The following is a 12,270-nucleotide window of genomic DNA, read 5'->3' as shown; positions in this document are numbered from 1 at the left end:
CTTGATTAGGTTTAAAAAAAAAAGGTGAAAGTCTTGTTTGTTTGACCTGTTCACCACCCTGACCTCCCACCATTCTCAGACATTCACACACTTTCTGCTGCGTGGGAGTTAGTTGAAAGCCTGTTGCATCTCTTACAGACATTTAAGGGTGCCTTGTGCATCAGTATCAGAAGCTAAGGGGCACTGACCAAGATGCTGTATATGACGCCCTGGGAATGAGAACCAACTGAACACTGTCTCCAGTTCCCCAGTGATTACAAACACATAATCATACAGGAAGCTTCCTAAGAATTAACGGCTACGTATCAGTTCCTCTCTATGGTCGGGGAAAAGGCCTCTAAAGCTTAAAAAAAAATAGGAGCATACATCTATAGACACTGAGTGGAATTAGACTAAAATGATAATTCAACTCACAGACGCGATACGAGTCTCAGAATCAGTTCTTCTATAAATATGTAAATAGTCAAACTGCATCATTTATATTAAACCTGAGATAGATGACGCAAACTAACTGGTGTTGTCTTTAGCCCTAAATCTATCTGTCAAAGTCCAAATCTTGTTTTTTGACTTACACTTACTATTCTAAGGTACAGCTTATGATGAGTCCAACAAGGCTAAACAAGCTGACATAGACAGTCTGTCAGCAGGAGCCTGGCAGCTCCACTGTTCATAGTCCAAGCCTTATAAAACAATAACACCAAATAGATTTATACTATGATACAGCCGAAGCAGAAGGAGTACCAAGAAGAACAAAATTGTCAGTTTAGTTTACAGCTGAGGCAAGAAAAGAAAACAGAGATGAAACACAGGGAGCCCTGGCTGAAAGAAGAAGTGTCTCTCAACTGTTTAGAAACCTGATACAGACAAACAGTCCTATCTTACACTGTATTCTTGGCACTAACTATTTTTTAGATAAAATGAACGTTAAAGCTGAAGACATTTCTGCATCTGCTCTGATGCAGAGGGTAAAAAGAAAGGCAGCCTACCTGTTAGAGCTGTGGAGCTGGAAGTCAGATAGACAGGTTTCAGAAGGCGGAAGGAGAGATGCAGCGCTGCTTCAAATTTCACTCAGAGGGGTTGAAGTCCAAGACAGGAGTGTGGCTGAGGGTGTGTGTGTGTGTGTGTGTGTGTGTGTGTGTGTGTCCAAGTGACATGATTAATGCAAGATAAGAAGGCTAGTTAAAGGAAAGGGATGAGGTTTTTTAAAGGAAATTATTGCCAGTGCTGAATTATGTACGACAATAAACACACGCCCAGTAGATTATACAGGACAGTCATCAGTCATACATTTACTCTACTTTCATTTTTCACTTGTGTTTTTTTACCCTCACACAAATGAAAATACTTTAGGGAAAAGTCCTGACCTTGAGTTCCGTTGGTAATTTAGTTGGAAATCTCTCTTAAATTAAAGACAATCCAAATAAAGAAAAAATAACAACACTGATATGTAAAGTGCTAAGTAGTGAATCCAACACTGACACTCCTCATAGCTCTGTTTTGGTCTCTACCAACTCTTGAGAAAAATATCTGCACAAAGCACCTTAAGTTTGCTCCTTAAGTATGACACTTAAGGCTTACATGAAATACCTCGCCAATAACTGACTGGAAAAATTCGGTTGCATAAAACCGCAGAGCAGTCATTGATTGTAACAGGGCTGGTAGAGCACAGCTTTGGAAAGGTGAGTGATTCAGCCCCAGACGGTCTCAATCATAACAGACTTCTGGTAATATTTAAAGTGCAAAATCAGTTGCTCAACATTAAGCGTGTCCACCGGGTTCTCCCAGTCATGGAACACTCTTCTTAGGATTCCTTAATTTTTCTCATTTATCTCCGTAATCTCAACCATGTTGTGGTTAAGATGGAATCAGAGGTGCTTTATAAATTTGTCCTTACTTTGTTTACTAAGGTTCTTAGTGCAACCGTTAAACAAACTTTAAGTAATTCCTTAAGTATAAGACCAAGATGAGGAGAAAAACGTATATCCTTAGGTAAAAAGTTTAAGGAAACCTTAAGGAGAAGACTTAAAAAAATTTAAGGAAAATCTTATCTTAACATGCTTTGTGCAACCGGCCCTTGTGTCATTAGCTGCTAAGTGCTCCACTATGTCCTCCAGCTCATCTCCAACTGTGTCTGTCTGATGTTTGGTGCTGAGCAAGTCGTGTACTGTGGGTTTATCAAAGCTTTTTATATTCAAAACAGCTGCCTGCTGCTGGTGGGAAGGACAGTGCTGAATGTCAAAGAGACTGCAATGCTCCATTGAGTTTAACTGCAGAGTTAAGGCTTTTACACAACAGGGGTGTAATTAGGACTTCACAATAACTACTTTGGTTAGACGATGAATTATCCTAGAAATAATTGTGATAAATGATATTGTTGTCAGTTTAAACCATTTAATTCCACTGATATGTATACTATAATAGCATAATGTATAATAATGTATAATGTGCACAATGTCATGTCAGGTGACCTACCAAAAACTTGATTCATGGGTAATATTTAGCTTTAATTTTCTTGTTGAGTTCTGGGTGTAAAAAAGGACATTCAGCTTGGATTGTTTGTTCTGGTTGATAAATATATCAAAATAAAATGAAAATAATAATCATTTAATTTGATGTCTTGTTATTTCAATCCCTTGACTGCTGACTTTGTGTGTTGGTTCTGCCTTCTGCACCAGCTGGAATATGAGAGTCGCTTCAATCAAGTACGTTACTAACAGGCACGCTATCTGTGGAGATGTGCTGCACAGTATTATGAGAATAAGCAAAAAATATTAATTTAAATTGTCTGTCCTAAATTACTTTAATTTTTAACTATAATATCTTAGTTCCACATGTATGAAATGTCTCAAATGATCACTTTAAACGTGCTGCCCAACTGAATTATTTGAACAGCATGTCGTTATTATAGAATTTGTTGTTTTGGGGCGGGTCACAGATCTTGCATTGGCAGGTCGAGCTGGGTTGCTGAACTAATTTGTTGTATGTGCAGATGATGGGCAGCTGTGGTACTGCACGTCACAGTTCCAGTTTGGGAGCAAATCTTGAAAATTAGACCCATGCAGGACTCTGAAGTACATCCTTTCAAACAGAAATTTAATTCTCAAGAATATTCAGACATTGAAAATGGAATATGAAAAAATATTTAACATTTTATTAAAAAGTAATTAAAACCTGTTAATATATACAAGAGAGTATATGTAAAATCATATATCCATAATAAGAGTAGCCCAAAATGACTCAGTTTGAGACTTAATACAAAATTTGGCCAACAAAAACAAAACCAAGTAGTGCCTCTTTTGAATAGACAAGCTTAGCAAAGCTGCAGGAACACCACATAAATCGATAACATAATTATCCTAACAGGTGTAGATGTTACAAATAAACTACACAAAAATGCAAAATACTACCATGTAAATATTTTGAATCAAAACTATTCATACAGGCAGCAATGCATATTTGTGACAGTGTTCAATAAAAGGTTTTGATGCGAATAGATTCACAAGCAGCTACATGAAAATTGAAAGGAATAACAAAGTTTGTCTTGTCGTCTTGGTTCAGACTATGAGCCTCTGTGTTATTGTTTTGTAGTCCTCATAAGTATAGGGGCAACGTAGGGGCGTAAATATAGATAGTGCAGGTAGTGCAGTTGCACTGGGGCTCATGAGGTGGGGGGGCCCATAGAGGGAGTGGGCCATCCAACAATGTGTTGGGTGGGGAATAGGTCCTTATGAATGATTGCCACCTTGGAAATATGCCTGTTTCCAAAGAAGAACTCTCATTAAATTAAAAATAGTGCCATATGCTATATACGCTGTGCATGATATGTGCACAATAGTGTGCACTATTGGGCACGTCATAAAAGTGCGCACTGGGGCCTGTCGTAATTACCTCACGCCCCTGGGGCAACGTGATTGGTTGATGCATTTATTAGCGGTATGAAAGCTCAGAAAATTAAGTTTGTTTAAAAAAAAAAAACGCCCTTGATGTGTTCAGGCGAGTTTTTGAGTTTGTCGCTACAAGGGGTTTCTTTCACATTACACATTGTCACTTGATTCATTCTTTATGTAAATAAAATTTAGATTACTTAAAATACCATGTTTTTAATGTTTCGAGCACCACAAATTCAGTCACATCCATTATGTTGGGTTGGTAGATACAACTAGAGATACTGTAACAAGGTAAAAGATATTTTTTAAATACAATTTGGCTGAAGAAACTAATAGCACTCTACATAAAAGGGTAAAAGTGCCAATAATTGGAATTGTGTATAAAGACCATTCACACAACGGCTAGAGTCATTTGAGAAGAAATGAAAAAGAAAGAAATCCTAGTAAAAAAAAAAAAACCTACACTTTGACCCCAAACATGGCTGTCAGGGCATTATCACTGAGAGAGTGTGGACACATTTCTCCTATTACATGCTCTCATGGTGTAGTGTTAAGCTGCTGGTGTTGTGTAAGAGGCATTACGAGCAGAGATTTATAGCACAACAAAGTGAGCAAACAGAAGGTTGCCAAGAAACACAGCCAATGACTCTGCAGCGGGGATCTCTCTCTTTCTTTCTCTCTCTCTCTCTCTCTCTCCCTCTCTCATATCTACCTTCCTCCAGTGGCGTCTCTTGATGGTGTCCCTGGTTATCATCATCACCGCCCAGAACTGAGTGAAGGACTGCCTCAGACGCTTGTAGTACTTCCTAGCAAAGACAGAGGGCAGCAACACACAAACACATAGTGCTTCATGTTAGTATATAACTGTCTGACCTCATTTCGGCCTGCAAGTGAAACCTTACTCCCTTTTTCATGTGAGTTAACTGGGTATGACAACACGTGGAGACTCTGTGTAGCATCCAGAGCCAACATTTGTATGTGGGGCCCATGTGGGTAGTAAATAGATTGAAAAATTGTCCCCATATAGGACTGTCCACAGGTTTCATATTGGCCCAATGACCCCATGCCCATTGCCCACATGGGTGGGTTTGCCCAAACGGGCCCCACATGGGTTACACTAGGGTTACTTGGGTACCAAGTGGGTATAGGCCCAAAATGGACATCTTATCTGGGGCCAACTTGGGAAATCCCACTCATGTGGACAGTTGGTATGGAGCCAATATGGAACCTGTGGACAATCCCATATAGGGCCAGTTTTTCAGCCTATTTACTATTCACATGGGCCCCACACACAAATGTTGGCTTGGAGGCAACATAGTAGAGTTACTGAGGTATTGTACTTGAGTAAAGTTTTAAGGAATGGTGCTTTATTGGAATTTTCCATTCCTTCAGATGCTCTTCAGCTTGTACTCCAGTTATAATGGACTTAGCCTTACATTTTAACATCCACTTTAAAGGGACAGTTCACCTCAAAATCAAAAATACATATTTTTCCTCTTACCTGTAGTCCTGTTTATCAGTCTAGATTGTTTTGGTGTGAGTTGCAGAGTGTTGGACATATTGGCTGTAGAGATGTCAATGTAATGGAACTAGATGTGGACATCTCACACTGTCATGAGCACGAGACTCTTGTCCATGAGTAGATGCACACTTCCTTCTGCGCAGTTGGAAGATCTAGTTTGGTAGAAAGAAAATAGTTCCTACATGAAACTTCTCACAACAAGGTCTGTGGATTATCTTGAGTAGCCAGGGCATGAGTTCTGGAAAGAGACATTGCTGGTGAGTTTTTCAAGTGTTTTTTTTTTGTTTGTTTGTTTTTTCGGCACATTGAGTTTCACAAGTCAAGAAGGCAGACATCTCTACAGCCGATATCTCCAACACTCGGCAGCTTGTACACCAAAACAATCAATACTGATAAAAAGCATTACTGGTAAGAGAAAAATATGTAGTTTTGATGTTTGGGATGAATTATCCCTTTAAGACAAAAATAAAATGAGCCTATCATCTTAAAACAAAGCAACACTCAAAGGACGTGGTTTACATCTGTCAGATACCTGGGCCGATGTGATCTTTGCACTGGTTCCCTGTGTGTCAAAGACTTGATTAAAAAAACTTCTTCCAGTATTTGAAGCACTGAATTAATGAGGGCCAAAATACATTTCTAATCTGCTGTGTTCTGAGCCATCCAGACCACTCAGATCATCTGGGACAAGTCTGCTTACTGTCCCCAGAGTCCAAACCAAACATGAAGAAGCAGCGTACAGTTTCTATACACCACATATCTGGGACACATTTCACCATATTTGGAACATGCAAGAACCATTTGCAACATGAGAGCATTTCCCTGTTCAAGTGGAAAAGGACAAGCATTTCCAAGTGGTATTATTGTTGGAGCCACTGTCGCGAAGAAAAATCACTTTCTGTTTTCCTCAGAGCCCAGCAACTACCAACAACACAGGACACATTGCATTTTGTTTTCCACAATTACTTTGGTTGTTCCACCGTTAACCGTGTCCACCACTGGTGACAGCAACTGGAAAAAACTTACACTGATACTCTTTGGTAAGTGGGGATAGGTACTGATAGCTACTGGGGGAAAAAAAGTGCTGTCCTCTCCCTGCTTTGGTTGTGCAAAAGATGACGCACTTCATGTGTGCCGTAATGGAGCATTCAATTACTCCAACAGTGGTAAACTGAATTGCTTGGTGAAAGGGAGATGTGTAGGGAACCAATCTAAATGACGATGTTGTCATTATTCTACAGCCATTACACTATGGTATCAACACTTACTTTGTAATGATGAGTGAAAGGAAAAGAATGTCCAAATTTGAGTTTCAGTGACCCAAAAAAAAAAAAGTCCCAGTTGCAAACCATGCGTGATCATGCAAGAACCCTGTAGAACTCGTAAAGTTATATGTGACTTGCAGGCAGCAACCATGTCACATCATGTGACACTGCCACCATTTGTGATCCACATCAACAAATAGCTTATGTGAATCTGACAATATCATCCCCATGCTGGAGAGCCCCCATTTTAGACATGCGCATACATGAGCTTGAGAGGGTGGAGTATCCTTTTTTTTTGTGGCCCATCAGAGGCCCACAATCCCCTGTCAGTCAAAAACGTATCAGTTTTTAATTCAGCCAATCACTTCACAGTAGTGGGAGTAGTCAATATTTCAATTAGCTAGCTATCGTAGTGTTAGCTAGCGTCTGCATATCAACTTCCCGATCATAACAGAATATAGTAACTTCAACTTAAAGAGACAGTGAATCATAGTTGTTCGAGAGAGAGAAGAGAGAGAAAGCTCTTGTAGCTAAGTTAGCTGTAAAGTTGTTTATCTTCACTTGTTGATTAAAAAAATGTTGCTGTCAGTTGGTTAATGCTAGAATGGATGGTCCAGAGGAACGAGTCCACCTGTCCAGAGGTTAGGGGTATGAAACCCCAGGAAAAACGATGACAAAATCCACAGCCCCATGCCCAGGGGTCCCGCCCTCCCTCTGGTTCCTCTAGCGGAGGAGCAGAACACAGCCTGGGTCAGCAGGGTTTGCTGGAGGCTCCTCAGGGGCTTAGAAGCAGGATGTATGTCATATATTTTTACCGAGGTGAGATGCAGCAAGGTGAGAAGTTAAAGCAGCTTTTTATTCAGTTTGGCTTCATCTTGATGTTTGCTTGTTTTTTCTTAAATCCCCCCTCCAGACAGTTTTGCTTCCTGTTTAACAGTTAACGTTCTTTCTTAAACAGAGAATTGGGGTGTGGTTAATAGTCATATGTAGTGTTAATCCATAACCATAGCAACCAGATTGCAGCAGTACAGTACTGGTTAAAAGCAATATGGCATGTTTACTGTTTATCAGAAGACTAATGACATAACAATTAGCACAACACATGACTCTTTCTTTCACACGTTCTCCTCTTTACGGTCTCTTCCTGCTGCAGCTATTGGTTGTGAATTGACGAAACACTGTCTGACTGCTGCTGTGCTGAGGAGCCGCACCACTACACCGCTTTTTTTTTTTTTTTTTTTAACAAAGTCAGGTCATTTGTCAAAAATATAGGCGAACAGTGTGGCTAATCAACACTGTGAAGATATGACTTATGAAACATCATAAAAATGCCAAAATACACTGGGCTGTAAATCTTATTTAAATGTGTCATCTTGTGTTTGTTTTTTAACTTTTCTTAATGCTTTTTTTTATTTCTTACAAAAAGCACTTTGGGTTACTTTAGTATTAAGGGTTTATATTATTTTCAAGATAGGCATATAAAATACTGCAGATGTTTGTTAAAAATCTCCACGTTGTCTTTTCAGAAACTCTGACAAATGGGGAATTTAACTCCCCGGATTAAATCTGAGGTGACGAGTCCTAGTGTGATCCTAGATTCAGATCTAAGCTTCAAGTCCCACATTAACAATGTGACAAAAACATCACTTTTCCACCTCAGAAACATAGCTAAGGTACAACCATTTCTAAAGAAAAGAAGATGCAGAGAAATTGATTCATGCTTTTATTTTAAGCTGCCTCTACTACTGCAGTGCATTCTTTACTGGCCTCCTGAAATACACCACTGAGAGACTTCAGCTCATTCAAAACTCTGCAGCTCGGCTATGGACCTGAACCAAGAGGAGAGAGCACATCAAGCCAGTCTGAGCTGCTCTGCACTGGCTTCCTGTTACATTCGGAATTGATCCTTGTATACAAAGCCCTAAATGGGCTAGGACCATGCTACATTACTAACTCCACTGTTAAATGTTTGTCTCCAAGAACACTGTGATCATCTGCTGCTGGTTTATTGGAGCTTTCCAGCAAGAGCCACAAGGAGATTGGGTATGCAGCCTTTGGAAATTACTCCCCAAAACTATGGAACACGCTACCTATAGATATCAGGGAAGCCAGCTCACTACATATTTTTTAGCCTTTAAAGGGCCAGTGTGTAAAATGGGTTGAAAACAGTGACATCAGTGGTCAAATTCTAGATTGCAGGGCTCACTCGCTCACCCCTCCCGTCGGGTAAATGACGGTGGCCTTGTAGGGACAAAAAGCCTTGTGCACGAGTTTTTCAGGAGTAGGTCTATCTAGCAACGAGGTGAATATTTATTTAGAAATCTAAACCATGTTACGATATTGTAATGAATCCCTCACGAGCAGGAGACCAGAGGAGCGTTCGGGAAAAAGGCCAGTTTATTTGAGCACTCCAAAAACTCTGATAACACTCCAGGGGGTAAAAGACTCTGTCCCAAACTCCGACTCTTCTAGCGTAACAGACACACTTCATACACACATACTTGTTTACCATAACGAGTGGGGACCCCCTCCCCTCTCTGCTCCACCAACCTCCAGCCCACACACTGACTGACAGCGTAAACAGAGCTCAGCTGTTTATTTAGCCTAGCAATATCTCCGGACTATAGTAGCTGCAATGGACGACTTTGAACGCGATTTTGAAGAGTTTCTTGTAGCGGACACAGACCCAGAGCCATACCTGTTTGAGCCGGAGCATACAGATGAGGAACTCCATGTGTTTGATGCTGAGCAGGTGAGAAGAGAGGCTGAATGCACAGAATGGGATTCGGTGCTACTGCTGCCATTGTTGGGGAGATATATCATCAGGAGGAAAAGCGCCGCAGAGAGTGCATCACAAGGGGTGAAGTTGCGTCTTCTTTTCCTCGCAGATGACGGTTCGGGTTCATTCTCTCCTGTTGCGTGGTAAGTGTGGTCCATTCACAAACTTTATAACTAAAAAAACTTTTCACTACTCTCTATCGACGAACTACTAACACTCTCTGCTGTTTCCTCCTCCTTCTTCCTTCCTTCCACTGTCTTCGCTGGTTCATTTATACACGTGAAACGCGTTCTCTGGCTGGCTGGATTGTCCGCTCGGTCTGCCGTACATACATGGCGGCGCAAGATGGCGACCTCTCTAAAGCAAGGCCCTTGCTATATATATATATAAAAGCATAATTATAAGGCTACGAAAACCAAACGAATTTTATTTTATAGCGATTATACACTTGTATAAACATATTAATGGGTAGAATATTCAGATTCAGATTCAGATTTACAATAAACCATGACAAATATTACACACTGGCCCTTTAACTCGCTCTGACTTTCCCAATATTGTTAAGAAACTCTTTCTTTTTACACTTCACGCTGCTGCAGCTCTTTTAAAATGTATCTTACTTGATTTTATAATGTATGGTTTAACAAGTCTATGATTTTATGACTTTTTTATGATTTATTTCATGGTTTTGAATCAGTTAATCCTTGTTTTAAACTGTTTTTAAATGTCCTTTTATATTGAATTGCCTTGTTTGTTTTATTTGCCTAATTGTTTTGTGTTCATGTCTATTTTCATGTTAAGCACTCAGTGCTTATAATGACCTTATTGTGAAGCACGTTGTGCTGCATTTCTTGTAAATAAGGTGCTATATAAATAAAGTCTATTATAATTATTATTACTATTATTATTATTAGTATTAGTAGTAGTAGTAGTAGTAGTAATCAAAAGCCTTGCTCATTCTTCCCTTTAAACTTTCTGTCCTTCCTTTCCTTCCTTTCCTTCCTCTGTCTTTATTTCCTTCTCATTTTTTACTTTCTTATTTTTGTCCTTGAAAAAAAAAATCAAACTGCTCTTTCTTGCAGTAAGTATGTATCCTTTGGGAAATTGAGTGCATTTTATTGTGGATGTGATTGTTTCCTTTAACTTAGAAAAATAGTAATTACATTATTATCACAATAATTTTAATTCCAGCTCCTTTAAAGCAGTATTTCCTGTATTTTATTATGTCGTTTTATCATTACAGAGGTGTATAAAATATAAAGAAAAAGCCTCCTCTCAGGTTTTCCTCCTTTAGTACCTGGCCTGGTGTCCTCTGATGTGGCTCTGGATGATGATGGCTTTCTGTTTGAAGAACCTGAAGTTCCTCCTGCAGAGGAAGCCTCTGATGTTCCTCTGGATGGTGATGGCAGCCCAGGTCTGGGTGCTGCTCCACTTCTCCTCCAGCTGCTGGTACAGAAGCTCCTTGAGGAACAGCTAACACGGATACACACACACTTATATTTAAACAAGTTGATATGTACGGTAAAAATTCTCATCAGTGTCATGAGTAGGCATTTTGGCACCTTGGTGAGTCCCAGCTGGTACTGTCCCTCCTCTGCACCAACCATGTCCAGCAGAACCACTGACTGCTCTCTGTCTGACACCTCGGGCAGCCGCTGGCTCAGCAGCACCCCGTATCTTTTAAACACAACACATGCTACCTTCAAGCTTTGCTCAGAAGCTTCTAAATCCAAAATCAGATGACGTAAACAATGCATGATTTCTTGGTACATGACACACCTTCTAAACTTCTAAACACTTCCAACAGAGTGTCTCCCTGTACAAAGTCACACTTCTGGTTTTGGAAGGAACATTAAAGGAATACTGTGTCCCCCCAAATGACCATTTGTGTATCAAATACTCAGCCCAGGTTAAGCTGAATTCATGAAGAAAACATTGTTTTTCTCAGAGGCCTTTATCTTGAACAAAGAACCAAAAACTTTGAGAAAAATTTTATGAATACAAGTCACAGGGGTCCACATTTAACATCAGCAACTATATCAAAACATCGGTGTACAAACTCTCACACAACTCGAGCAGTATCATCCAAATCTCATTTATGCAGCTGTATGCTCAGCATTTCCCAAACAGACAGCCCTTTCTGATGGGGAACCAAGTTGAAAGTAAAATGAATCTATGCTCCCTTCAAAGCCAGACTCGTGTTATTGTTTGACCTTGGTGAATCCGAACAAACCCTTTAAAACACCAAAGTCATACAACAACACAAACAAACTAACTGATCGAGGCAGCAGTAGTCTAACAGCTCTCGTGTTTATCAAGGTAAAATTACCATTTTTGTCAATGGAGTCTGGCTTTGAAGGGAGCATAAATAAGTTCCACTTTAAGTTCAGTTTTAAATCCTTAAGTTTTAGCTAAAATGCATGTGTTTGGGAAGTACTGAGCATAGGACTGGATATATGATACTTTGTGTTAGATTGTTTGTAAACGTATGTTTGACATACTTTTCCTATTGTTAAACATGGACCCCTGTGACTTCAATTTATCAAGAATTTTCTCTGCTTATGGATTTTTGGTTCACCATGGAGGCATTTTTTTCTTCACAAATTCAGTGTAACACAGGGTGAGAAGCTCATATACAAATGATGATTTAGGGGGTGAAGTGTTCCTTTAAGGAGGAGGGTATAAAATAACAAGTTAACTGTGGGGCACACTCTCCAATCCAAACCAGCTCTAAACATCAGCATGAATACTGATAGACACCTTATTTTCTCAGTGGCTCTGTTATATTATTTGCTGTTTCCTTGTAAATGATTACCC

General features: G+C 39.8%; 1 protein-coding gene across 1 annotated transcript in view; it reads right to left on the bottom strand.

The window, feature by feature from the left end:
• The window catches only part of myo15b (myosin XVB), an 83,554-nt gene that overhangs the window by 53,121 nt on the left and 18,163 nt on the right, over nucleotides 1–12,270 (bottom strand). The window contains exons 22-25 of the mRNA XM_078163656.1: nucleotides 11,016–11,130; nucleotides 10,751–10,926; nucleotides 4,600–4,693; nucleotides 987–1,003 (exon numbers count right to left, since the gene is read on the bottom strand). Coding sequence (XP_078019782.1) covers nucleotides 987–1,003; nucleotides 4,600–4,693; nucleotides 10,751–10,926; nucleotides 11,016–11,130 — 402 coding nt within the window. The remainder of the gene's footprint in view (nucleotides 1–986; nucleotides 1,004–4,599; nucleotides 4,694–10,750; nucleotides 10,927–11,015; nucleotides 11,131–12,270) is intronic.

The sequence above is a fragment of the Epinephelus lanceolatus genome, chromosome 21 (assembly GCF_041903045.1).
Source record: "Epinephelus lanceolatus isolate andai-2023 chromosome 21, ASM4190304v1, whole genome shotgun sequence".
NCBI lineage: Eukaryota > Metazoa > Chordata > Actinopteri > Perciformes > Serranidae > Epinephelus > Epinephelus lanceolatus.
Note: the sequence above shows the minus strand (reverse complement) of the source record. Positions and strands in the feature narration are given on the sequence as shown.